The following is a 19,105-nucleotide window of genomic DNA, read 5'->3' on the forward strand; positions in this document are numbered from 1 at the left end:
GACCTGGAGGGCCTGGCTTCTTTATTGCACTTGACACAACATCCGGCGCCCGGTTTGTAGCCCAGACCCGCGGCCGCACCCAGAGGCAGCCGGGCGCCTCGCTGCGCCCGTCCGCTTCCAACCCCTCGGGCGGGCCGAGAGGCACCCAAGGAACAGGGCCAGGCCCGAGGCCGCCCTCACCAGAGTCCTTGCTAGAGAGCAGCTGTCTTCTCTGTTCTGTGTTCCCGGCCGGGTGGGGGCCCTGCGGCCCTACCTCGACCCCTATGGCCGTTCCAGTAGGGCGTGGATGACAGCAGCGATGTAGGGGAGGCCCCTTCCCGGGGCCCCCTCCTCTTCCAGGATGTGGTGGGGCTGGCACAGGGACTCCTGGGGGGAGGGGCCCAGTTAAGTTCCCCTTGCCAGCTGGTTCTCTGGCTTCCCTGCCCTTGTCAGAGGACGGGGTGGTGAGAGCCTAAAGAAGCCTGGGCAAACGGGGCTGACAGGATGGCCCTTCCAGGTGAAGGCCGCAAAGGCCAGGGGCACCGCGGACATGGCTTGGGGACAAACAAGTTGCAAGGAAGCTGCCAGCAGGTAACAGAAGGGAGATGACACAGGGGGCCAAGGCTCAGGGGAGGAGGGACCTGTCATTTCCAGAGGGAAATGCTCGAATAGAATAGGCGGGCTGACAAACAGAGCCCCAGGGGCCCCCCGCCAGGGCAGGGCCTGGCCACAGCAGGAGCGGACACAAACACAGGCACACACACACGGAGGCGGCCACGGTCTGTACAATTTATACACAGAGACAAGGACCCAGCCTGGGCCCCTACATCCCCTACAAATATAAACTTCTCTCTACAAAATATAGATAATTTAGCTCCCCGTAACAGTGGGGGGGGGGACGGTGCGGGGAACAGCACGAGGAGGAAGGTTGAGATCTACCCTCCTGAAGGAACAGAGGGCAGGGCAGGGCCTGGAGGGAATGAAGGCACCATCAGGATTGAGAGGTGAGGGGCTCAGAACGGGCTACAGGAGGGTGGCCAGAGGCTGGGGCCTGGGGTCTTGGGGCACCAGACTGGGGCCTCTAAGGTCAGTGTTTGTGAGGGGAGGGGGGTTCACTAGTGTCTTTGGTAGGGGCTGAAGGCACCACTGGTAGGGACAGGAGTGGCACAGGAGTCTTATAAATAGAAATAGGGCAAGGGGGCGGGGAGAAAGGGTGACTTCAGGTCCTAGGAACCCAGGAGCCGAGTGTAGACGACATAGAGCAGCAGCATGAGGACCACGTAGAAGAAGATGAAGCCGCCCAGACCAGAGGGGGGCCAGAGGGGCGGGGGGGCCCTGCCCCCCACCCGCTTCACAGCCTCCAGGGTGGTCCACAGCCCCTGGGCGGTGCCCTGGAGGAGATCCGAGGGCGAGCACAGGTCGGCCTGGGAAGGGAGAGTGGGACAGATGATGGACAAAGACAAAGAGCAGACGTCAGCAGCGAGACGGCCCTTCCCACCCCTGCCTTCATGTGCCAGGGCCGGGGCCAGGCCAACATGCAGAGCGCCAGGAAGGGAGGCATGCAGGGCAGGGAGGCGTGCAGGACAGGGACTTGCAAATGTGCTTCCTTCTGGGGAGCAGACACCCCTGCGAATGGGACCCTGCCACCCATCCATGCAGAGGGCTCAGCCGAGCCCAGGATGTCACTACTCTTTAGAGTAGGGACCAGCCCTGGGCTCCTGAGAACATGCCCCCCCATACCTCAGGCACCCCCATTTTTCGGCAGGCTTCTAAGAAACTCTCCACATTTTTCCGAGACTTGAGAGTACTAAGTTTTGGCTGGCAGAGGGCGAGAAAGGAAACAGAGAAGGGAGTAAGGGAGAGGCCCCGGCAGTCCTCTGCCCCATCCCCTACCTCTCGCCCTGGGACCCAACTGACCACAGCAGGTGAGGGCACGTGGATGAAGGGCACGGAGCGGGGCCGCAGCTGGTTGGCCAGCTGACAGAGGATGACTCCATTGGCCAGAGCCTCTGCCAGGTCCTCCGGCAGGGGCCGCTGCAGCCGCGACTCAAGGACCTGGGAGCCAGGAGGGTGGGGGTGAGGTTAAGGTCAGTGGGGACTCCCGCCTGTCCCTTGTGTCCTCAGTGGAAGCACCTACAGGCTGCTGAGAGGCCAGGAAACTCAAGGAGGCTGAGTGCACCCCACCCCCACCCCCAGCCCTGCAGGTCCCACCTCTCTTACCTGGCGTAGTTGTGCCATCACCTCCTTCTCATCCAGAAGCTGGGGGGATCGCCGAGGTTTCAAGACAGGGTCTGGTGACGAAGGGCCTGGAGAAGGAGGAGGAATGTGAGCTGTCTCTGCCACCCGCCGCCGACTTTCTAGCTGGGTCACAGTGTCTGGCACCCACATCTCCTGCCTTTGTGCTTGTGGGCTTTTCAACACAAAGGGACAATAGACCAGAGAACTCCCAGGCCAGAAGGGATGTCCGCGGCGCAGGGGTGAGTGCTGAATGAGCACCAGGGACAGGGGAAACCCACCTGAACTACTCTGAGAGGAAGAACGGAAGAGGAAGCTGTTTGGTCTCTGAATGGAGCCAAGTGGCCGGGGAGCAGGCACTGTTGCTGGGGGCCAGAGCCAGGGGCAGGTGAGAAAAGACACCTCTCAGAGTCCCACTCTTCCCTCAGGCCACCAGGCCCCAGCCACCCTCTCAGCTACACAGTCCCCCATCCTTTTCCCAAAGTCCCTGTCCCACCTGGTCCAGCTGCAGGGAGGGGCTCCTGGGAGGCAGAGGTGGGGGCAGGGGCACCCTGCCCTCCTGAAGGTCCCGGTTGGGTGGCACTGGACTTAGGCATGCCACTGAGGACAGACAGAGAGCGGATTAAAGGGGATGGGCAGGAGGAGGCGTGTAGGGACAGAGCTCAGGGAGTTTGGAGTCTCGGAGGACACATACTTAGAGGAGGCCTGAGCGGACGAGGCAGCAGCAGCTCCACCAGCAGCCCTGATCCCCAGCTTCAGAAAACTAGAAAGCAAAGAAGGTGTGGAGTCAGCAGCACAGGCAGGGAACCCACCAAGCCTGAGGAGCAGAGGAGCTCAGGAGGGTTCATTTCCACTCATGGCCAGGGTCCCCTGCCCAGCGGAAGCCCCAACCCAAGCCGCCCCTGTGCCCACACCTGTCCTTCCTGGAGGCCCCCCACACTCCAGTGTGCTGCTGCTGCTGCTGCTGCTGCTGCTGCCTCCGCTCCCGCTCCTGCCATAACTGCAAGGTGTCGGGGCGCCGCCGCTCCTCCCCAGCTGGCTCCTCCCGCCTGAGGGTTAGAGGTAAGACCAGTGAAGGAGACAGACATAAGTCAGGGGAGAGGAGGAGGCGTCCAGGGGGATGGGGCAAAGGGAGAAGGTGCTGGCTCAGGTGGCTCTGGGGTACCTGCTGCTTGGTGCCTTCTCTGCATCCCCTGTGGCAGGGCTCAATTCTGGTGGCCGATGCTCCTAAGGAAAGAGCAGCAGAGGGCTGAGGGAGTGTCTCTTCCTCCAGGCCAGCACCACTCCCTCCTTCCCTCCCTCCACTCTCCTCTCTCCCACACAGGGCACACACAGGGCATGAGGCCAGGGGCTGGACCCTCACCTCAGCAGCACCTCGCTCCTCCTCCTCCCCAGGCATGTGGCTGTCAATGAAGTCAATCTGCTCAGGGTCTCCGTCAGCTGGAGAGGCCAGGGCATGTCAGCAAGCATTTGGGGGCTTGGGGCACTCATCCATTACCCCAGAGCCCACTACTCACCAGAGCCATCCTCCCTCCGCTCCTTGGGCCCCCTAGGCTCCCGGGCCAGCTCTGAGATCCGGAAGGACAACTCCGAAAATTCATCTGTTGACTATAAATACAAATGCCAAAATGGGAGACAGTTGCTCTGTAGTGCTGGGGGTTCATGGGGTTCATGCCCTTGGGGTCTGCTGCTGAGCCAGCCCTTCCCCCAGATACTTCGGCAAGGGAAGACTCCTCCAGATACCAATTGTCACTGTAATAATCAGAAGCACCAAGCAAAAGGTCCCAACTCAGATGTTCTCCCTGGGGGAGAGACATTCCCTGTATGTCCCAGGGAAAGGAGGCCCTTACCTCATTTCCAGACCACCTTTTGCTGCCACTGTCAACACTGTGGAAGCCAGAGTCTAGCCCACCATCGTACCGACGTCCCGGAAATAAGTCCTCAGCAGGGCTAGTGCCAGCCAGAGAAAGCTAGTCAGTCCAATGCTGGCCAGTGACCCCTCTCATCTTCCCACCAAAAACCGTGGAGTCTGTGCTGCCAGAAAGGGGCAGTAAGTACCAGGGGCTTCCCTCTTTCCAGCTTGGGACTTACCAGGGACTAAAGCTTGGGGGGCGGGAAGAGGCCAGGTCCCCCAGTGCAGACCCCCCACGCCGCCCCGCCTCTGTTGACAAGTACTTGAAGATGTGAAGTTTCCCCTTCAGGCAGATCTAGGTATAAGGAGGTGTGTGACAGGGGTTAGAGAAAGGGAACGGGGGCCCCCAGATCCCGCTTGGCTGCTAAAGGGACTCATTTCCCAACTCATACCCACTCTCAGCTCCGCCCCCATGGCCTACAGCAGACCCACCCCTCACCTGAGCCGGTGGGCTCTGCAGGGGGTTGCTGTCCAGCAGAATGACCTGCAGGTGCCTGAGGCGGCAGAAGGAGACCGGGATGCGGGAGACACGGTTACAGGAGAAATCCAGGCGGACAAGAGGAAGATCCCCCAGCTCTGGGGGTGGGTGAGGGAAGAGTCAGGAGCCTGCCCAAGGGTGGGGCCTTGTGCTCACTTCCTCTGCCCTCTGCTCTGGCCCACTGGCCACCCTTGGGTCCACCACAGCCTCTGCCCTGGCTGGCGGAGGTATTCCCTGAGAACAACCTTCCTGCCTCTCTTCCTGCTCACGTTCCCACCTCCAGGCCTCCCCTCCCTTAGCTCCTGCCCAGCTCATGTACCTCTTCTCTCCTTTGCCCCATCCTGCCCACTCCAGACTTCAACCGTTCCTTCATCCCCAAGTGACCATCACAAGACCCAGACCAAACTGCGACGTTGGAAGGCTCAAAAACCATCCGTGCCTCGCAGCCGAGGCAGCTGAGAGTGAGTGGACTGTGCCCTGCACAGAGCCACCTAGTCTGCAATCCCACCTGAACTTTACTAGCTAAGCCCTTCCAGCCCCAGGCAAGGTTGTGCCCACCCACAGGGAGTGTGCCTTTTTCTACTTCGCAAACATGCACAGTTGGATTAGTGGTAGTAGAGACACAGAATAAAATTCCCCACTCCTTGGCCCAGTACAGTCAAGGTGTTCATGATCTGGCTAGTTCCACATTTCCCATCTCACTGCCCACCCTCACACACATCAGACAACCCTCAGCTTCTGGACCTTTCTACGTGCTGTTTGCTCAACTGGGACACTCATTTTTGTGACCATCTTTCAAAGTTCAGCTCAAGTGTTGCATCTTCCATGAAATCTTTCTAGACACTCAGGTTAGAATTCACTGCGCCTTCCTCTGTGCCCCCAGGGTGTTTTGCTAGGGTCTCTTTTATGCACCAGAGAGCATCCTGATCAAATGCTTGTTTACACTGCTACCAACTTAGAAGGAGAGGGGGCCAGAGCAGCAGTAGGTGGAGCCCAGAGAAAAGGAGTTGCCACCTGACTCCCCTCTCTTGCTCTTTAAAACCAGGATGAGGGGTGCCTGGGTGGCTCAGCGGTTGAGCGTCTGCCTTCAGCTTGGAGCGTGATCCCAGGTCCTGGGATCAAGTCCCACATGGGGCTCCCTGAGGGGAGCCTGCTTCTCCCTCTGCTATGTCTCTGCCTCTCTCTGTGTGTCTCTCAGGAATAAATAAAATCTTAACAAAAAAACAAAAAAACAAACAAACAAACAAAAAACAACAACAAAAAAAACTTTTTAAAATAAAAATAAAACAAAACCAAGATGAGCATGGCTCTGGTCCTTCCCACCCAGCCCTGGCTTGCCTTTCTCACCACATCCGTGCCTGACTGTGCTCCCTCCCACCCACATGCTCTGCACATGGGTTTCCCCTGCCTGGGATGTAGAAGGAAGGAGAACTTTCCTTCACAGGTCAGCTCCTATCATGCCTCTGGGAAGAAGTCTTCCTCAAGCTCCCAGAGCAGAGCCACGTGCCTCCCTCTAGCTCCTGAAGCTCTTTATGTGTCCTGTTCTAGCACTTCCCTCCACTCATCTCTCCCTATGAAGCCCAAACATTTTAACGTTTAACGTGACATCACTCACGTCTACCTGATCCCCACTTAAAACACAGGAAGCACACAACCATGCTGCCTGAATAAGGGAAGGGGTGCCTGCTTTGGAGCAGGGGCTATCAAATGTTAGGGTGGATCACAATTAGCTCGTTACAATGGGGCTGCTTGGGCTCTAGCTCTATGGACTCAGAAACTCTGGGGAGGAGGCACAGGGCATCATATGATTCAGGTGTCTGAGAGCTCCCACTGGGTGAGTGATGATCCCAGGTAACTGCAAAGGCCCCTTCCAACCTTATGACTCTATAGGGTGCTAACACATGCACCCTGTCTCCTTTCTCTGTGCCTTGTTCCTCATTTATGAAAACAGAGTTAACCACCCATGCCTTGTTAGCCTCCGAGGCTTGCTGGTCAAGAACACATTAGATAATGTAGTCTGTTTATCTGTACCTGGGGCACTGATGTTCTGTGAAGAGTCTTTGTGAGTTCTCCAGTGTAGATACACATACTCCCTCCCCGCCAACCACCTCCTCCCTCCAGCTCTTCATTCTCCTCACCATCAGGCAGGGTGCTGAGCTGGTTCCTGCGCACACTGAGGTCCCGCAGGGAAGGGAGGCTACACAGCTCTGCCGGGAGGGCCTGCAACTCATTGCCACTCACATCCTGCAGGGAGGAAAAGAAGTAGGCCAGGAGCCATGAGACTAGGGGCATCAGAAACTGCCTTCTGTCTCTGGCCAGCTCCTTTGGTTCCCCACCTCTCCTTAACTTCCCCCAAAGGTCCCCTGGTGCCTGGCTCAGCAGCCCCTCTTCTGGCCCTGCTCCCCATGCTCACAAGCTGCCGAAGGCTTCCCAAGGCGCTGATGTCGGGAGGCAGGGCTCCCAGTTTGTTGTTGCTGACGATGAGCACCCTGAGGGGCAGCTGGCAGATGTAAGGTGGCAGTGACGACAGCTGGTTTCGGCTGTGGACAGAAGGGCATGGTGCTCACTCTCCAGGCATGGCATCCTAGTGTTGCCCTCTTTTCGGGGTCGTGGGAGGGGCACTTAGAGTACCATGCACCAGGACTTGGGGCTCCCACCCTCCCCTGGCCATACCTCCCTACCTGAGGTTGAGGTAGGTAAGGGCTGTGAGATTCCCCAAGGCAGGGTTCAGGCATCTCAGGCAATTGTGGTAGAGGCTCAGGCCCTCCAGGGACACCAGCTGGCATGCTGCCTCTGGCACCTCGGGGAACCGGTTCCGGGACAGGTCTAGGGGAAGCAAGTGTCAGGGGAGAGCTGTGGATGAGCCCAACCCTGGACAAGAGGGCCCTGAACTTTCCCAGAGCCAACTGCCCAGCCGTCCACCTCCCCGTCGGACATAAAGAATCAGGCCTATAAACATGAGTTCCCTGGAGAGAATAAAGCTTTCTGCCAAACTGAGTACATTCCAAGCATTACCAGAACAGCAAAGGGACACTCACTGGGCTGGAGAAGCCCAGACTTAGGAGGACAAACCATGACCACCACCTTTGAATACACCAATGAAGGGCTACCCTGGAAAGGGTGACTGGCTTCTAGAACTCGTGGTTCCTGCTGTTCTATGGAGAAGGCTGGTGCTCCAAAGAAAACAGAAAGGTAAGGGGCTAGGAGGCTCGAGATAAGAATATAGTAACCCCGGGGCGAGGCCACTGAGCAAGCTCGTCCCTCTTCCTCTCTCCTCGGGGGCCTTGTCCCCAGCTTCAATCTCTTTTCAACACAGGGGAAAGAAACCAAGGGTCATTAGAGTCTGGCTCTACAGAATAAGTAAAGCTCCTAACACACTGGACAATGGTTCTTCATCAGTCCCTGGGATCAGAAAGCCAGGTCCAAGGGTCTGTGAAGGAACAGACTCCCAAGGACCAAGAGGGGAAAGAGAGCAGCTGACCAAAGCTAGAGGTGGGAGCTGGAATCCTCAAGTCCCTCCCATCAGGATACACCTTCTTTAGGACTGGCCTCCTTCCCACCATAGCCTCACCAGCCCTCCTCTATTTCCTCTCTTACTGACCCAGGCTGAGGCGCTCAGCTCTTTTGCCTGTGTCTTGATGTGGGTGAGGAACAGGGAGGGAGGAAGGGAGGGGAATGCCTATGACCACCACCCCTTATCTCAAGGGGTTACCTGCCACTCCAATGAAAGGAGTCAGGCATGAGGTTTCTGCCAGTCTACGGACTCTAACTGCTTAGAGCTCTTCAAGTCTGGGTTTCTATTTCCTCTCCTCGCCTGCACTGGGAGGAGCCCAGGGCCTGCTGGGGGATGCCCCTGGCAATAGCACTTGGGTGAGCTTCTTAGGCAGCCCTCCCCAGGAAGGGGTGAGCAAAAGCTGATGGGAGGGAAGCTGGGGTATATCCCCCAAGGAAATGAGTCTCATGACAGGAAATGGAGTAGAAACAATCTAGACAAGTTCTGTCTCTGGTGGGCTCTATGTTTAGCAGGGCAGAGGACAGCCTGATGCACCAGGGCTCCTCCTTTCTCCCTCTCTGTTCACAGCCCTGGTGTGCAAAGAGAGGAGATCCACCAAGGGAAATGACCGAGTTCTGAAGAGGGTGAGACAGCCAGATGCAGTCCACATATGTTTGCCCTCCACCTGCCTGCTCTCCCTACATCTACAAATGTCTGTGTGTATGTGTGCACACGCGCAAGCAGCGCATGCTGTGGATGAAGGGGGCGGAAGACAAGATGGGCTAAGCAGTGGTGGGGGGGGCAAAAGCTAGGAGGGGAAGGGAGCCTGGGCTGGAGGAGGCAGGGCACAGGAGGCACAGGATGTGGTCTGAGAGAGAATGAGCAGCACTTCTCCTTTGCGAGAGCGGCCCCTCCCCACTGTCTCAGGGTTCATCCTACTTTCAGGGGCCCCAAGGAATAAGAGTCCAGGGGATATCTAAGACCTGTGCCATAGGAAATATGCAGGGAAAACAATGGGTCAGAAAAAGCTGGGAAACCAGGAGAGGGCTCAAAAGAATCTGGCAGAGTATTGAAGTGTTCAGTCCAGGTTGGAGGGCAAGTTGGTGTGGAGGGCACAGTATGGGTAACACGGACTGTCACTTCCCTTTTCTGCCCCACACTATAAGCATTCTGCTTGGGGAGAAGGGTCAGAGGAGAATGTTCTCGACAAGAGATATTCCACCATGGCCTACAAGCTGGGCCCAGAAAGGACTCAGGATTTCTGTGTGGAGAGCAGGACAGGGAGAGGTCCCAGAGAAGCTGGAATTTTCCCCGCTTCAGCAGACAAGCGCACTCAGGGGAGCTGCCTGCACCCTAAGCCGGAATGCCGGGCGGAGGAGGGTGGGAGGGGGTAGGGGTTGGGAGGGGCCTGGGAGTTCTTGGTACTTTTCCCCAGGAGTCCACTCACAGAGGCAGAGTCCTAAGGAAGTAAAGAATAACATTTGGTCTTTGTCACAAAAACAAGCAAGGGGGAGGGGAAAGGGAACAGACGGGCGAGTGTCACACAGCTGCTGAGGTCAATCTGAAGCTTCGGGGTTAGGCGGCTGGGGGAGACTGAGAGGGAGAGGATTGGCTCCTGGGGCTCACTCATTCCCTGAACTCACTCACTGCATGGCAGGCAAGTGAGTTTACCCAGCAACCCAAGAAAAGCGGAGAGGCTTAAACTGGCCCTCCCCAGAGCAGTGGAGAAAAGAGTGTTTGTGCCCACTTGAGTATTTGCAGGTGAGAAAGCACCTGCTGGAGGAGAAACACATGCAGTCGCAGAGCAGTGTCATCAGGACGCTCACCCAGCCCAAAGTCCCACCCTGGGCTAGGCTGGGGTGGGGCTTCGGGAATGCAGTCCTTCTCCCCACTCCCAATCTCCACCCCCCAGCTGCCAGCCCAAGGTCATAGGTTGTTGCCTCCTGAGCAGCTGAGGTCTGACTCACCTGTCATGGTAGAGTCCCCCACACCCCACGATCAAGAGACACCAGGCAGGAGGTTAACACGATTAGAGGGATCTGTGAGTGGGGGAGTGGAAGGGCAGTGGGGCAGTCTCTAGCTTCCCAGTACTCCTAGCCAGGAGATAAGATTTCCTTCCTTTCAGCGACTGCCTCAAGTCCCTCCCCCTAGGGAAAGCAGAAACTGAATTGGGAATTCTAGGGTCCCTATGAGGTCACAGGCTCCATAGTGACCTCACACAGGCAAGCAGGAGGAGGAGTCTTGGATAAGGGGGTCAGGGATAATAGGTGGAAGAGCTGGAGGAGAAAAGAGTTAGGGGAGTTGGAAGATCTGCTTCTTTCCCATAGGCCAGCTGGGTGAAGAGTGGAGAGAGCCAGCAACCTTAGGGGGCGGGACGACAAGCACAGTAAACAGAAACACCAGGTTGTTAGGGGCAAACTCTAGGGATGAGGGGGGCCTAAGGCTGCTCGGATCTCGGTGGAACGGGGAGAAAGAATTGGGAGAAGTGGAGGAAGGGAAAGAAGTCATTAGAGGGACTCGTGGGGGCTGCTTTAAGGAACGATCAGAACTAAGGTTGAAGAGGTCATGCAAATAAGCCAACCAGGTGAGGGGCGGGGCCATTCTACAGGTGCGCAGATATGCAAATAAAGAGAAGGAGAAAAGGGGGAATTCTCACAGCGCTCAGCCGGGGCGCTGGGCGTTCGGTGCAAACGAGAAATGCGTTCATTGTCTAGTAGTTCTCAAAGTGAGGAGGGGGAGGTAGTGGGCTTATGCAAATCGGCTGGGTTGAGAACCCCGACGGTCAGGTGAAGGGGCGGGCCAGACTCCAGAGCCCGGTGAGAAACAAGCTGGGGGCGGGTCTATGCAAATGAGGGTCTCGGCCGCGTACGGGGCCGAGCGCACTCACCAGCCTGGGTGATGTCTGACAGGTCGTAGCTGCGGGCCGCGCCCCGGGGGAAGTGCTTCAAGCGCCGGTTAGATAGGTTCAGGGTCCCGGTGGCCACCGCCTCCTCTAGGGCCCGCTCTGCACTGCGGCTCCCGGGCAGACCCGGAGCCCCTGGAACCGAGGTCGTGGCCGCCGCCTCCTCACCCCCGGCGGCGAGTGGGGCCGCTACCGCCGCCGCCATCCGCTCCCGGCGGCTCCCGCTGCCTGACTGACGGGACCGGCCGTCCCTCCTCCCCCCCTCCCCCTCCTTGGAGCCGCCGTAGTCGCTTCAAGGGGGAGGAAACGGGCTCAGGGGCCGGGTGGACCAATCGCGGTCCCGAGACGCGTCGGAAGTGGCTAATCAGAACCCGCCGGGGGCGTGGAGACTCCGGCGCCCGAGTGAGGCGACAGGAGGGAGGGGGCTAGAATGGAGCGCTCGCCAACGGCCGACGCTCCAGGCCGGCCCGCCCCGCGCAGCCGCATCCAATCGCAGCTCTGAGGGCCGGAGATGGAGCCAATCAGGTCTCACCAGGAGACGGGGCCGCCGGCGCTCCAGTTGAAGGGATAGAGGCCGAGAGACCGCAAGCCGGCTCCTGGTTTTCTTCCCACGGAGACCAATCGCAAGCCAGATACAGGCGAGTGACTGTCAAGAAGGCCAATTAGATCCGCCGGAGGGAACCTGGCTCGGCCTCCTCTCTGAGGGACGGCTGGATCAACCAATAGCATGGGCGAGAAGGCGGTCCCTTCGCCTAGAAGGAGGCGGGTGAGCTAGAACTTTGAGATCGAGGTAAAGAATGCCAGCGCTGCGGGCTTTGCCGGCTGGGAACAGTGCAAGGGCTGGAGTGGCGCGTGCGAGCTGGAAATGATAGGGAGCGAGCCCGCTGTGAGGGTGCGAGGGAGGCCGCGGGCGAGGCGACGCCTGAGGCCAGGGGGTCCTCGCAGCCGAAGGGACCCTGGAGGCCTTTCCGGCCGCAGAAGCTGAGACCCTGCGGCGGTGTGCGCCGCCCCGGCGGGCGGGGGACTTCGCGGAGACCGGAGATGCCCAGCTCCGGAGGAAGGGTTACAGGAGACCAGATCCTCCAGAGCTGCCGCCCTGCCGGCCAGCCTGCCCAGAAGAGCGCCCCTGGGCGGGCTTAGTCCTTAAGGGACCGTGCCCTCTAGAAAAGCCGTCCGTTTAACAAACGAGGAAACTGAGGCAGAGGGAAGTTGATGAGTTGGCAAGAGCAAACCGCAAGTTACTGACCTCTTGCTCTAGAAGCCCGGTTTCCCAGGAGCTCCTATGGTGGACTTTTTTCTATTTGCACCTTTTCTTTGCCCCTTGAGCTGAAATGGAGCGGATAAAGGGGACCCAGACACGAGAGGAAGCCGACGATCCTTTTCTGTCTGCCGAGAGAGCTTAGCATCCTCTTAGGTGGCAGAAGGACCCAATACATCGACATAGTCCATTTAATATGGTCAGAGTTGCCTGACCTCAGGCCACTGAAACTTTCTTATAAATCACATCTCAAATGTTGACATTCTTTTTTTTTTTTTTTTAAAGATTTTATTTATTTATTCATGACAGTCACAGAGAGAGAGAGAGAGGCAGAGACACAGGCAGAGGGAGAAGCAGGCTCCATGCACCGGGAGCCCGATGTGGGATTCGATCCCGGGTCTCCAGGATCGCGCCCTGGGCCAAAGGCAGGCGCCAAACCGCTGCGCCACCCAGGGATCCCAAATGTTGACATTCTTAAACATTTACTGGATGATTAAAATTCTATCTGCGGTGTCTCAAACTAGTTGTTTACTAGTCACCATGAATAAGGGAGTTCAGGTGGTTGACAATTAGCTGGCACAGTAAAATCTGTAATACTTGGCAGCTGAGAGCTGGTTGTCCAGGACTGGATTGCTCTGAGTTCCTGGAAGAGCCGATTACTCCTTGGATTTATTGGTGTAGATCCTTTGGCCCTACCTGGACAGACACATCCCAAACTCCTGCTGTTTCTCATACACGGCACCCCTCCCCCCACCCAAGACTACCTTAAAAGCTTAGACTGTGGGAGATACCCCAGGTTTCAGAGTAATTCTATCCCTTTCTTCCACCTTCATAGGTTGTCCTTCATACATGCATTGATGGCATTGATGTTACTGTCCCAGCAAATCTGCTTTTGGATGTTTTTGGGTTTGTTTTTTTTTTTTTAAGATTTTATTTTTTCGGGAAAAAAAAAAAAAAGATTTTATTTTTTCGGGAATCCCTGGGTGGCTCAGCGGATTTAGCGCCTGCCTTTGGCCCAGGGCATGATCCTGTAGTCCCAGGATCGAGTCCTACATCAGGCTCCCTGCATAGGGCCCCTGCTTCTTCCTCTGCTTGTGTCTCTGCCTCTCTCTCTCTCTCTCTGTCTCTCATGAATAAAAAATATTTTTAAAAAAAAGATTTTAGGGATCCCTGGGTGGCGCAGCGGTTTGGCGCCTGCCTTTGGCCCAGGGCACGATCCTGGAGACCCGGGATCGAATCCCACATCGGGCTCCCGGTGCATGGAGCCTGCTTCTCCCTCTGACTATGTCTCTGCCTCTCTCTCTCTCTCTCTGTGACTATCATAAATAAATAAAAATTAAAAAAAAAAAAGATTTTATTTTTTCATGAGAGACACAGAGAGTAAGAGACACAGGCAGAGGGAGAAGCAGGCTCACTGGGGAGCCCAATTCGGGACTTGATTCCAGGACCCTGGGATCATGCCCTGAGCCGAAGGCAGACGCTTAATCCCTGAGCCACCCAGGCGTCCCTCTGGATGTGTTTTTATAAGACTGAAAGGTTTGTGCTGAATTGTTTCCACTTTCTTCTGATGCATGCTCTCCTCTAAGAGCAGAGTCACCTTTCCCCCCGCACCTGTCAAACTGAGTTTACACTTTTTTTTTTTTTTTTTTTTGAGTTTTACTATTGGGCTACAAAATCCCCTGACGGCCCTAGCCTGCTGAGATATGAAGAATTCACCACTGTTTCTCTACAGAACAGAGTTAGTGCTAAAAGGGCCTCAAGTAGAGGAACCTCACAACTAGTCCCCAAAAGGAAAGGCCACATCTACCAGTAGTTCACACTTTCTCCTGTAAAATGCATATCCCATGAGCCACTGGGTGGCTAGAGCTGAGCTAGAATCCAGGAGCTGTGTAAGAGAAAATCTTGGGCCAGGTTGGGGAAATAGGTCACAGTGGCTGGACAGTGAGGTCACAGAGAGGTTTGTCTTCCCAGACTCCATGGGGGAGGGGCCAGGAGGCAGAGGGGCCCCAGAGGTCCCCCAAGCCCAGGCAGGGGACATGGTGTGGGAAAGGCAGCAGGGACGGGGGCCAGGGAGCTGACTACAGGGGGCCAAGGAGCCTGGAGAAATGAGGGCAGGAGCAGGGAGGGGGCAGTCAGGATGGTGAGGAGAAGCCAGAGACGAAAGCTGCAAAAATTCACCGGGCTGTGCAGACGGGAGGAAGGGCTCCGGGTGAGAGGGTAGTGAGCCAAGGGAAGGACAAGAAGATGGCAACCAGAAATCGGGGGAGGGGTTCTTTGGAGCTGGTGGACTAAGGAACACAGCAGAGAGGGGTGACCCATGGACCTAGAGAGAAAGATGGGAGGATTTGTGAGCACAGAGCTGTGAGCCCCCAAGAAAGAAGCTAATGAAAGACAGCCTGAGAGAAGGGAGCAAAAGAGGCCTCTCATGGAACCCCTGTGCTCCCCCTTCTCCTTGGGTAGGTGAAGCGGAGCTGCCCTTCCTGTGGCCCAGAGCCTGGGGGTGAAGAGAAGAAGGGGAGAGGGAACCCTATTTCTGTTCAGGTGTTCCCCCCAGAGCTGGTGAGTCCTCTGCAGGGAGGTATTAATAAAGGACAGAGGGCCAGACCACTGAGGGTGATCCCTGCTTCCTTCCTCCTGCCCCTCCAGGTGGAGCATATCATCTCATTCCTCCCAGTCAGAGATGTAGTCGCTCTGGGCCAGACCTGCCACTACTTCCACGAAGTGTGCGATGCTGAGGGCGTGTGGAGACGCATCTGTCGCAGGCTCAGTCCTCGCCTACGAGAGCAGGGTTCTGGGGTCCGGCCCTGGAAGAGAGCTGCCATTCTTAACTGTACACCTCCCCAGAAACTCCTGTTCTCTTTGCCTCTGTCTTACCTTATTCTGGGATCCCCTGTTTCATAGAGATGCCTCAGCATTCCCAGCCAAACTTCCAGGGCCCCTTTCTCTGGAAGAACCACTAGATTCAAACATACACCCTTGAGCGTTACAATCCTCTAGTTCCACCCTCTGATGGACCCCTATTACTAGCATGCCTGACAAACCTCCCTCCATATTCAGACTCTCTTCTAAATCTACCCTGGATACCTCCTCCATTCCCCAAACCTGGTGTTTCTCAACCTTGTCACTGTTGACATTTGGGACCAAAATGTTATTTGGAGTGGGGGGGAGGTGCATCCTGTGCATTGTAGGATGTTCAGCAGCATCCCTAGCCTCCACCCACTAGATACCAGTAGCAAACTTCCCCCAGTTGTGACAACCGGTGTTCCCTGAGGAACAAAATCACCCCAGTTTGCTGAGATATGAAGAATTCCCAGGGAGCCCCTATCCAAGTACTTGATTTCACACACTGGAGATTAGGGGAGATCTAGATCTGATCCAGAGCTAGGAGTTTCTCGGTCATTCTTTTTCACTCCTCCTTCTGCTGCTTTTCTTTTTTCTTTTTTTTTTTTTTTAAGATTTTATTTATTCATGAGAGACACAGAGAGAGATAGGCAGAGACACAGAGGGAGAAGCTGGTTCCACACAGGGAGCCCGATGTGGGACTCGATCCTGGGTCTCCAGGATCATGCCCTGGGCTGAAGGCAGGCACTAAACCACTGAGCCACCCGGGGATCTGCTTCTGCTGCTTTTCTATGTATTATTTTCCCCTTGATGTCTCTGATGCAAGGTTGGATTGAGGAAGCACTTAGAAGCATGTGTAGTGCCCTGGGCTGAAGGGGGGAGGAAGGAGCAGAGAACTAATGTTCTGGCATGAGGGTTTATTCAAGATGTCCATCCTATATAGATAGGGGTTTTTTAAAGATAACCTCTGAGCTTTCCAATGTCCTTTAGAAGGGGTTTGTTCCCCAGTCTTGGGCATGGGAGCTGCTAAATACCACTCTACCAGAGAAATCTAGTGTGCCCAAGCTCTGATTCCTCTCCCTTGTGCCATCCTGACCCCTTGAGCCTTCCATCTCTTTCCCTTCTCCAGACACGAAGGGCCTGTATTTCCAGGCATTTGGGGGCCGCCGCCGCTGTCTCAGCAAGAGTGTAGCCCCCCTGCTAGCCCATGGCTACCGCCGCTTCTTGCCCACCAAGGACCATGTCTTCATTCTTGACTATGCGGGGACCCTCTTCTTCCTCAAAAATGCCCTGGTCTCCTCTACCCTTGGCCAGATCCAGTGGAAGCGAGCCTGCCGCTATGTTGTGTTGTGTCGTGGAGCCAAGGATGTGAGTAGCAGAGCCCTGGCAGCTGAGACCCCCACCCCTCCTGCGGGGACCCAGGGCCCACACCAGCCCTGAGGTATTCTCAGGACAGCCGCCCTCCTATCCCAGGAACTGAAAAACAAGTCCTCGTTTCCCAGCCCTGAACCCAAGTACCTCACCCCAGGATTCAATTGACCCAGACTCATTCCTCTCCAAGGCCTAGGTCCCAGACACCTTCATCTCTTCCTACAGTTTGCCTCAGACCCAAGATGTGACACAGTTTACCGTAAATACCTCTATGTATTGGCCACTCGGGAGCAGCCAGGGGTGGTAGGCACAACTGGCAGCCGGGCCTGTGACTGCGTCGAGGTCTACTTGCAGTCCAGTGGGCAGCGGGTCTTTAAGATGACCTTCCACCACTCCATGAGCTTCAAACAGATTGTGCTGGTGGGTCAGGAGACCCAGCGGGCTCTGCTGCTTCTCACAGGTATGGCCTAGAGCAGGGGTTTGCAAATTGCTTTCCACAGATTCCTCAGGACCTGCTGCAGGGGAGGAGGGAGGCCTCTCATATGGGTTTCCCTGTGCCCCCTCATCCTGCTCTCAAACCAAAGAGCTTTGCCTTTTGTCTGTCTTCTAGTCTTAAGATTCTGTGTGTTTCATATGAATAAAGGGCTCTGCTGCAAAAAATAGTTTGGAAATCACTATTCTAGTGAAAGGCCAATTTTTAAAATTATATATATATATATATAGAATATAGATTCAATATATATGTGAAAGTTTAAAGTTATCAAGTTTATATATATATATGTAAATATATACATTTACATTTACATATATACATATATTTAAAGTTTTATATATACACACACACATATAAGGTTTACATATATATAACGTAATATATATATATTACGTGTATATATATATATGTATTTTTAAAGTTTTTATTTATTTAAGCAATCTCTATGCCCAATGGGGGGCTCAAACTCACAATCCCAAGATTAAGAATCGCATGTTCAGGCAGCCGGGGTGGCTCTGCGGTTTAGCGCCACCTTCAGCCCAGGGCGTGATCCTGGAGACCGGGGATCGAGTCCCACGCCGGGCTCCCTGTGTGGAGCCTGCCTCTCCTTCTGCCTCTGTCTCTCTCTGTGTCTCTCATGAATAGATAAAATCTTAAAAAAAAAAAAAAAAAAAAATCACATGCTCTTCGGACTGAGCCAGCCTCACATCCTCATCCCCTTTATTGGACTACACTCCCAGGCTTGAGATCCTCTGGGCTTACTAATGCCAGGCAGGGCTCCAAGTGCCCAGCATCGTTCCTCTTAATACTCAAGCTGAATTCTGCCAAATCTGACTCTGGGTTTTCTTTCCACTAATCTTTCACACTCAGGGACTTACTTCCCTGATTCATTTCTGGTGGTAAAGGGCTAGCATCTAGGCAACTTGACATCACACTTCTCTTATTTTGCTGCTATCATTTTTCTTCCAACCCCACTCTAGGGCAGTAAATGTTTCCTCCTTATGGCTTAAAGCCTACTGGGAAGTTAATGTGGATATTGGGGGGGTCCCCTCCCCCACATAATTGTCTACCTCTCCCCATCTCTCCCAGAGGAAGGAAAGATCTACTCTTTGGTCGTGAATGAAACCCAGCTGGACCAGCCACGCTCCTACACAGTTCAGCTGGCCCTGAGGAAGGTGTCCCGGTGCCTGCCTCACCTTCGAGTGGCCTGCATGGCTTCCAACCAGAGCAGTACTCTCTACATCACGGGTAAGAACCACCTTCCTGCTTCTCCAGACCCTAGTTTTACACAGGCCTTCAAGATATGAATACCTCCCCCCACTAATACTTAGTCCAGCTCTGTGGTGGACCCTTTCGGGCATCCTAGTGAAAAGATGAGTTTAGGTTCCCAGACATCATAGCTGGTACATTTCTAGTGGGTGTGAGACTCCCCAGATCTTGCAACTTTCATCCCAGGTAGGGCCTTATCCCTAGGAAATGGGTGCCCAAAGCTGCTGAGCTGAGGGCTCCTGACCCCCCAGACCAGGGAGGAGTGTATTTTGAGGTGCATACCCCAGGGGTGTATCGTGATCTCTTTGGGACCCTTCAAGCCTTTGACCCCCTGGACCAGCAGATGCCGCTTGCTCTTTCACTGCCTGCCAAGGTAGGATGCTGGAGGGATGGGGCAGACGAGGGGGCGGGCAGGGGGTGTGGTGTAGGGTTTAAAAGGTACCAGAAGTCTGAAATATGAGCAGAAATCAAATGATTGATCAGGGAAGGACAGGGGACCCAGAGAGAGAGAGGGGGGTGAGGCAGTGGGCAAGGCCAAAAGAAGTCAGGTGGGAATAGCAGGCTAGTGGTTGGGAGATTCTGGAGCTCAGAGTTACTCTGAGGGAACTGAATGCCCACCCTCTCTTTCTGTCTTCCTTTCTAGATCTTATTTTGTGCTCTTGGCTATAATCACCTTGGCCTGGTGGATGAATTTGGCCGAATCTTTATGCAGGGAAATAACAGATATGGGCAGCTGGGAACAGGGGACAAAATGGACCGAGGGGAACCCACACAGGTGAGCCTGTTTCTCAGTAACTCTCATCCTAGCCCCCTTCCTTCAATTCCCTAAACCTCACACCTCTCCACTTCTCCACTCTCTTTGGAATCCACTTCT

General features: G+C 55.3%; 2 protein-coding genes and 1 long non-coding RNA gene across 16 annotated transcripts in view; 1 reads left to right on the plus strand and 2 right to left on the minus strand.

Moving 5' to 3' along the window:
* Positions 1-11,407, minus strand: LRCH4 (leucine rich repeats and calponin homology domain containing 4). 6 transcript variants are annotated; one of them, XM_072837237.1, is made up of 18 exons: positions 10,985-11,403; positions 7,286-7,430; positions 7,018-7,144; positions 6,743-6,848; positions 4,566-4,702; positions 4,306-4,421; positions 4,065-4,164; positions 3,732-3,822; positions 3,578-3,654; positions 3,380-3,441; positions 3,129-3,263; positions 2,909-2,977; positions 2,711-2,814; positions 2,496-2,579; positions 2,200-2,285; positions 1,897-2,034; positions 1,720-1,797; positions 1-366 (listed from the first exon to the last, which is right to left on the minus strand). In XM_072837237.1, exons 1-18 carry the CDS (start codon positions 11,202-11,204, stop codon positions 262-264), a joined length of 1,980 nt encoding a protein of 659 aa, XP_072693338.1. In that variant the 5' UTR covers positions 11,205-11,403; the 3' UTR covers positions 1-261. The 6 variants fall into 6 exon arrangements, with proteins under 6 accessions (XP_072693338.1, XP_072693335.1, XP_072693340.1 ...); XM_072837234.1 differs by lacking the exon at positions 1-366 and adding an exon at positions 755-1,403 and having other exon boundaries at positions 10,985-11,404; XM_072837239.1 differs by lacking the exon at positions 1-366 and adding an exon at positions 755-1,403 and having other exon boundaries at positions 7,278-7,430; positions 10,985-11,126.
* The window catches only part of FBXO24 (F-box protein 24), a 12,099-nt gene continuing 3,826 nt past the window's right edge, over positions 10,833-19,105 (plus strand). The window contains exons 1-8 of one of the 8 annotated variants that reach the window (XM_072837242.1): positions 10,833-10,913; positions 14,718-14,816; positions 14,904-15,087; positions 16,228-16,466; positions 16,695-16,929; positions 18,052-18,210; positions 18,483-18,604; positions 18,875-19,006. In XM_072837242.1, coding sequence (XP_072693343.1) covers positions 10,848-10,913; positions 14,718-14,816; positions 14,904-15,087; positions 16,228-16,466; positions 16,695-16,929; positions 18,052-18,210; positions 18,483-18,604; positions 18,875-19,006 — 1,236 coding nt within the window. In that variant the 5' untranslated portion in view covers positions 10,833-10,847. The other 7 variants (XM_072837243.1, XM_072837246.1, XM_072837241.1 and 4 more) reach the window with 7 other exon arrangements.
* LOC140638989 (uncharacterized) overlaps positions 17,371-19,105 on the minus strand; it is an 8,328-nt gene continuing 6,593 nt past the window's right edge. For both annotated transcript variants that reach the window (XR_012035893.1, XR_012035892.1), the window contains exon 3: positions 17,371-17,614. This is a non-coding gene — a long non-coding RNA (uncharacterized lncRNA). The remainder of the gene's footprint in view (positions 17,615-19,105) is intronic.

Source organism: Canis lupus, chromosome 8 (genome assembly GCF_048164855.1).
Source record: "Canis lupus baileyi chromosome 8, mCanLup2.hap1, whole genome shotgun sequence".
NCBI classification, from domain to species: Eukaryota; Metazoa; Chordata; class Mammalia; order Carnivora; family Canidae; genus Canis; species Canis lupus.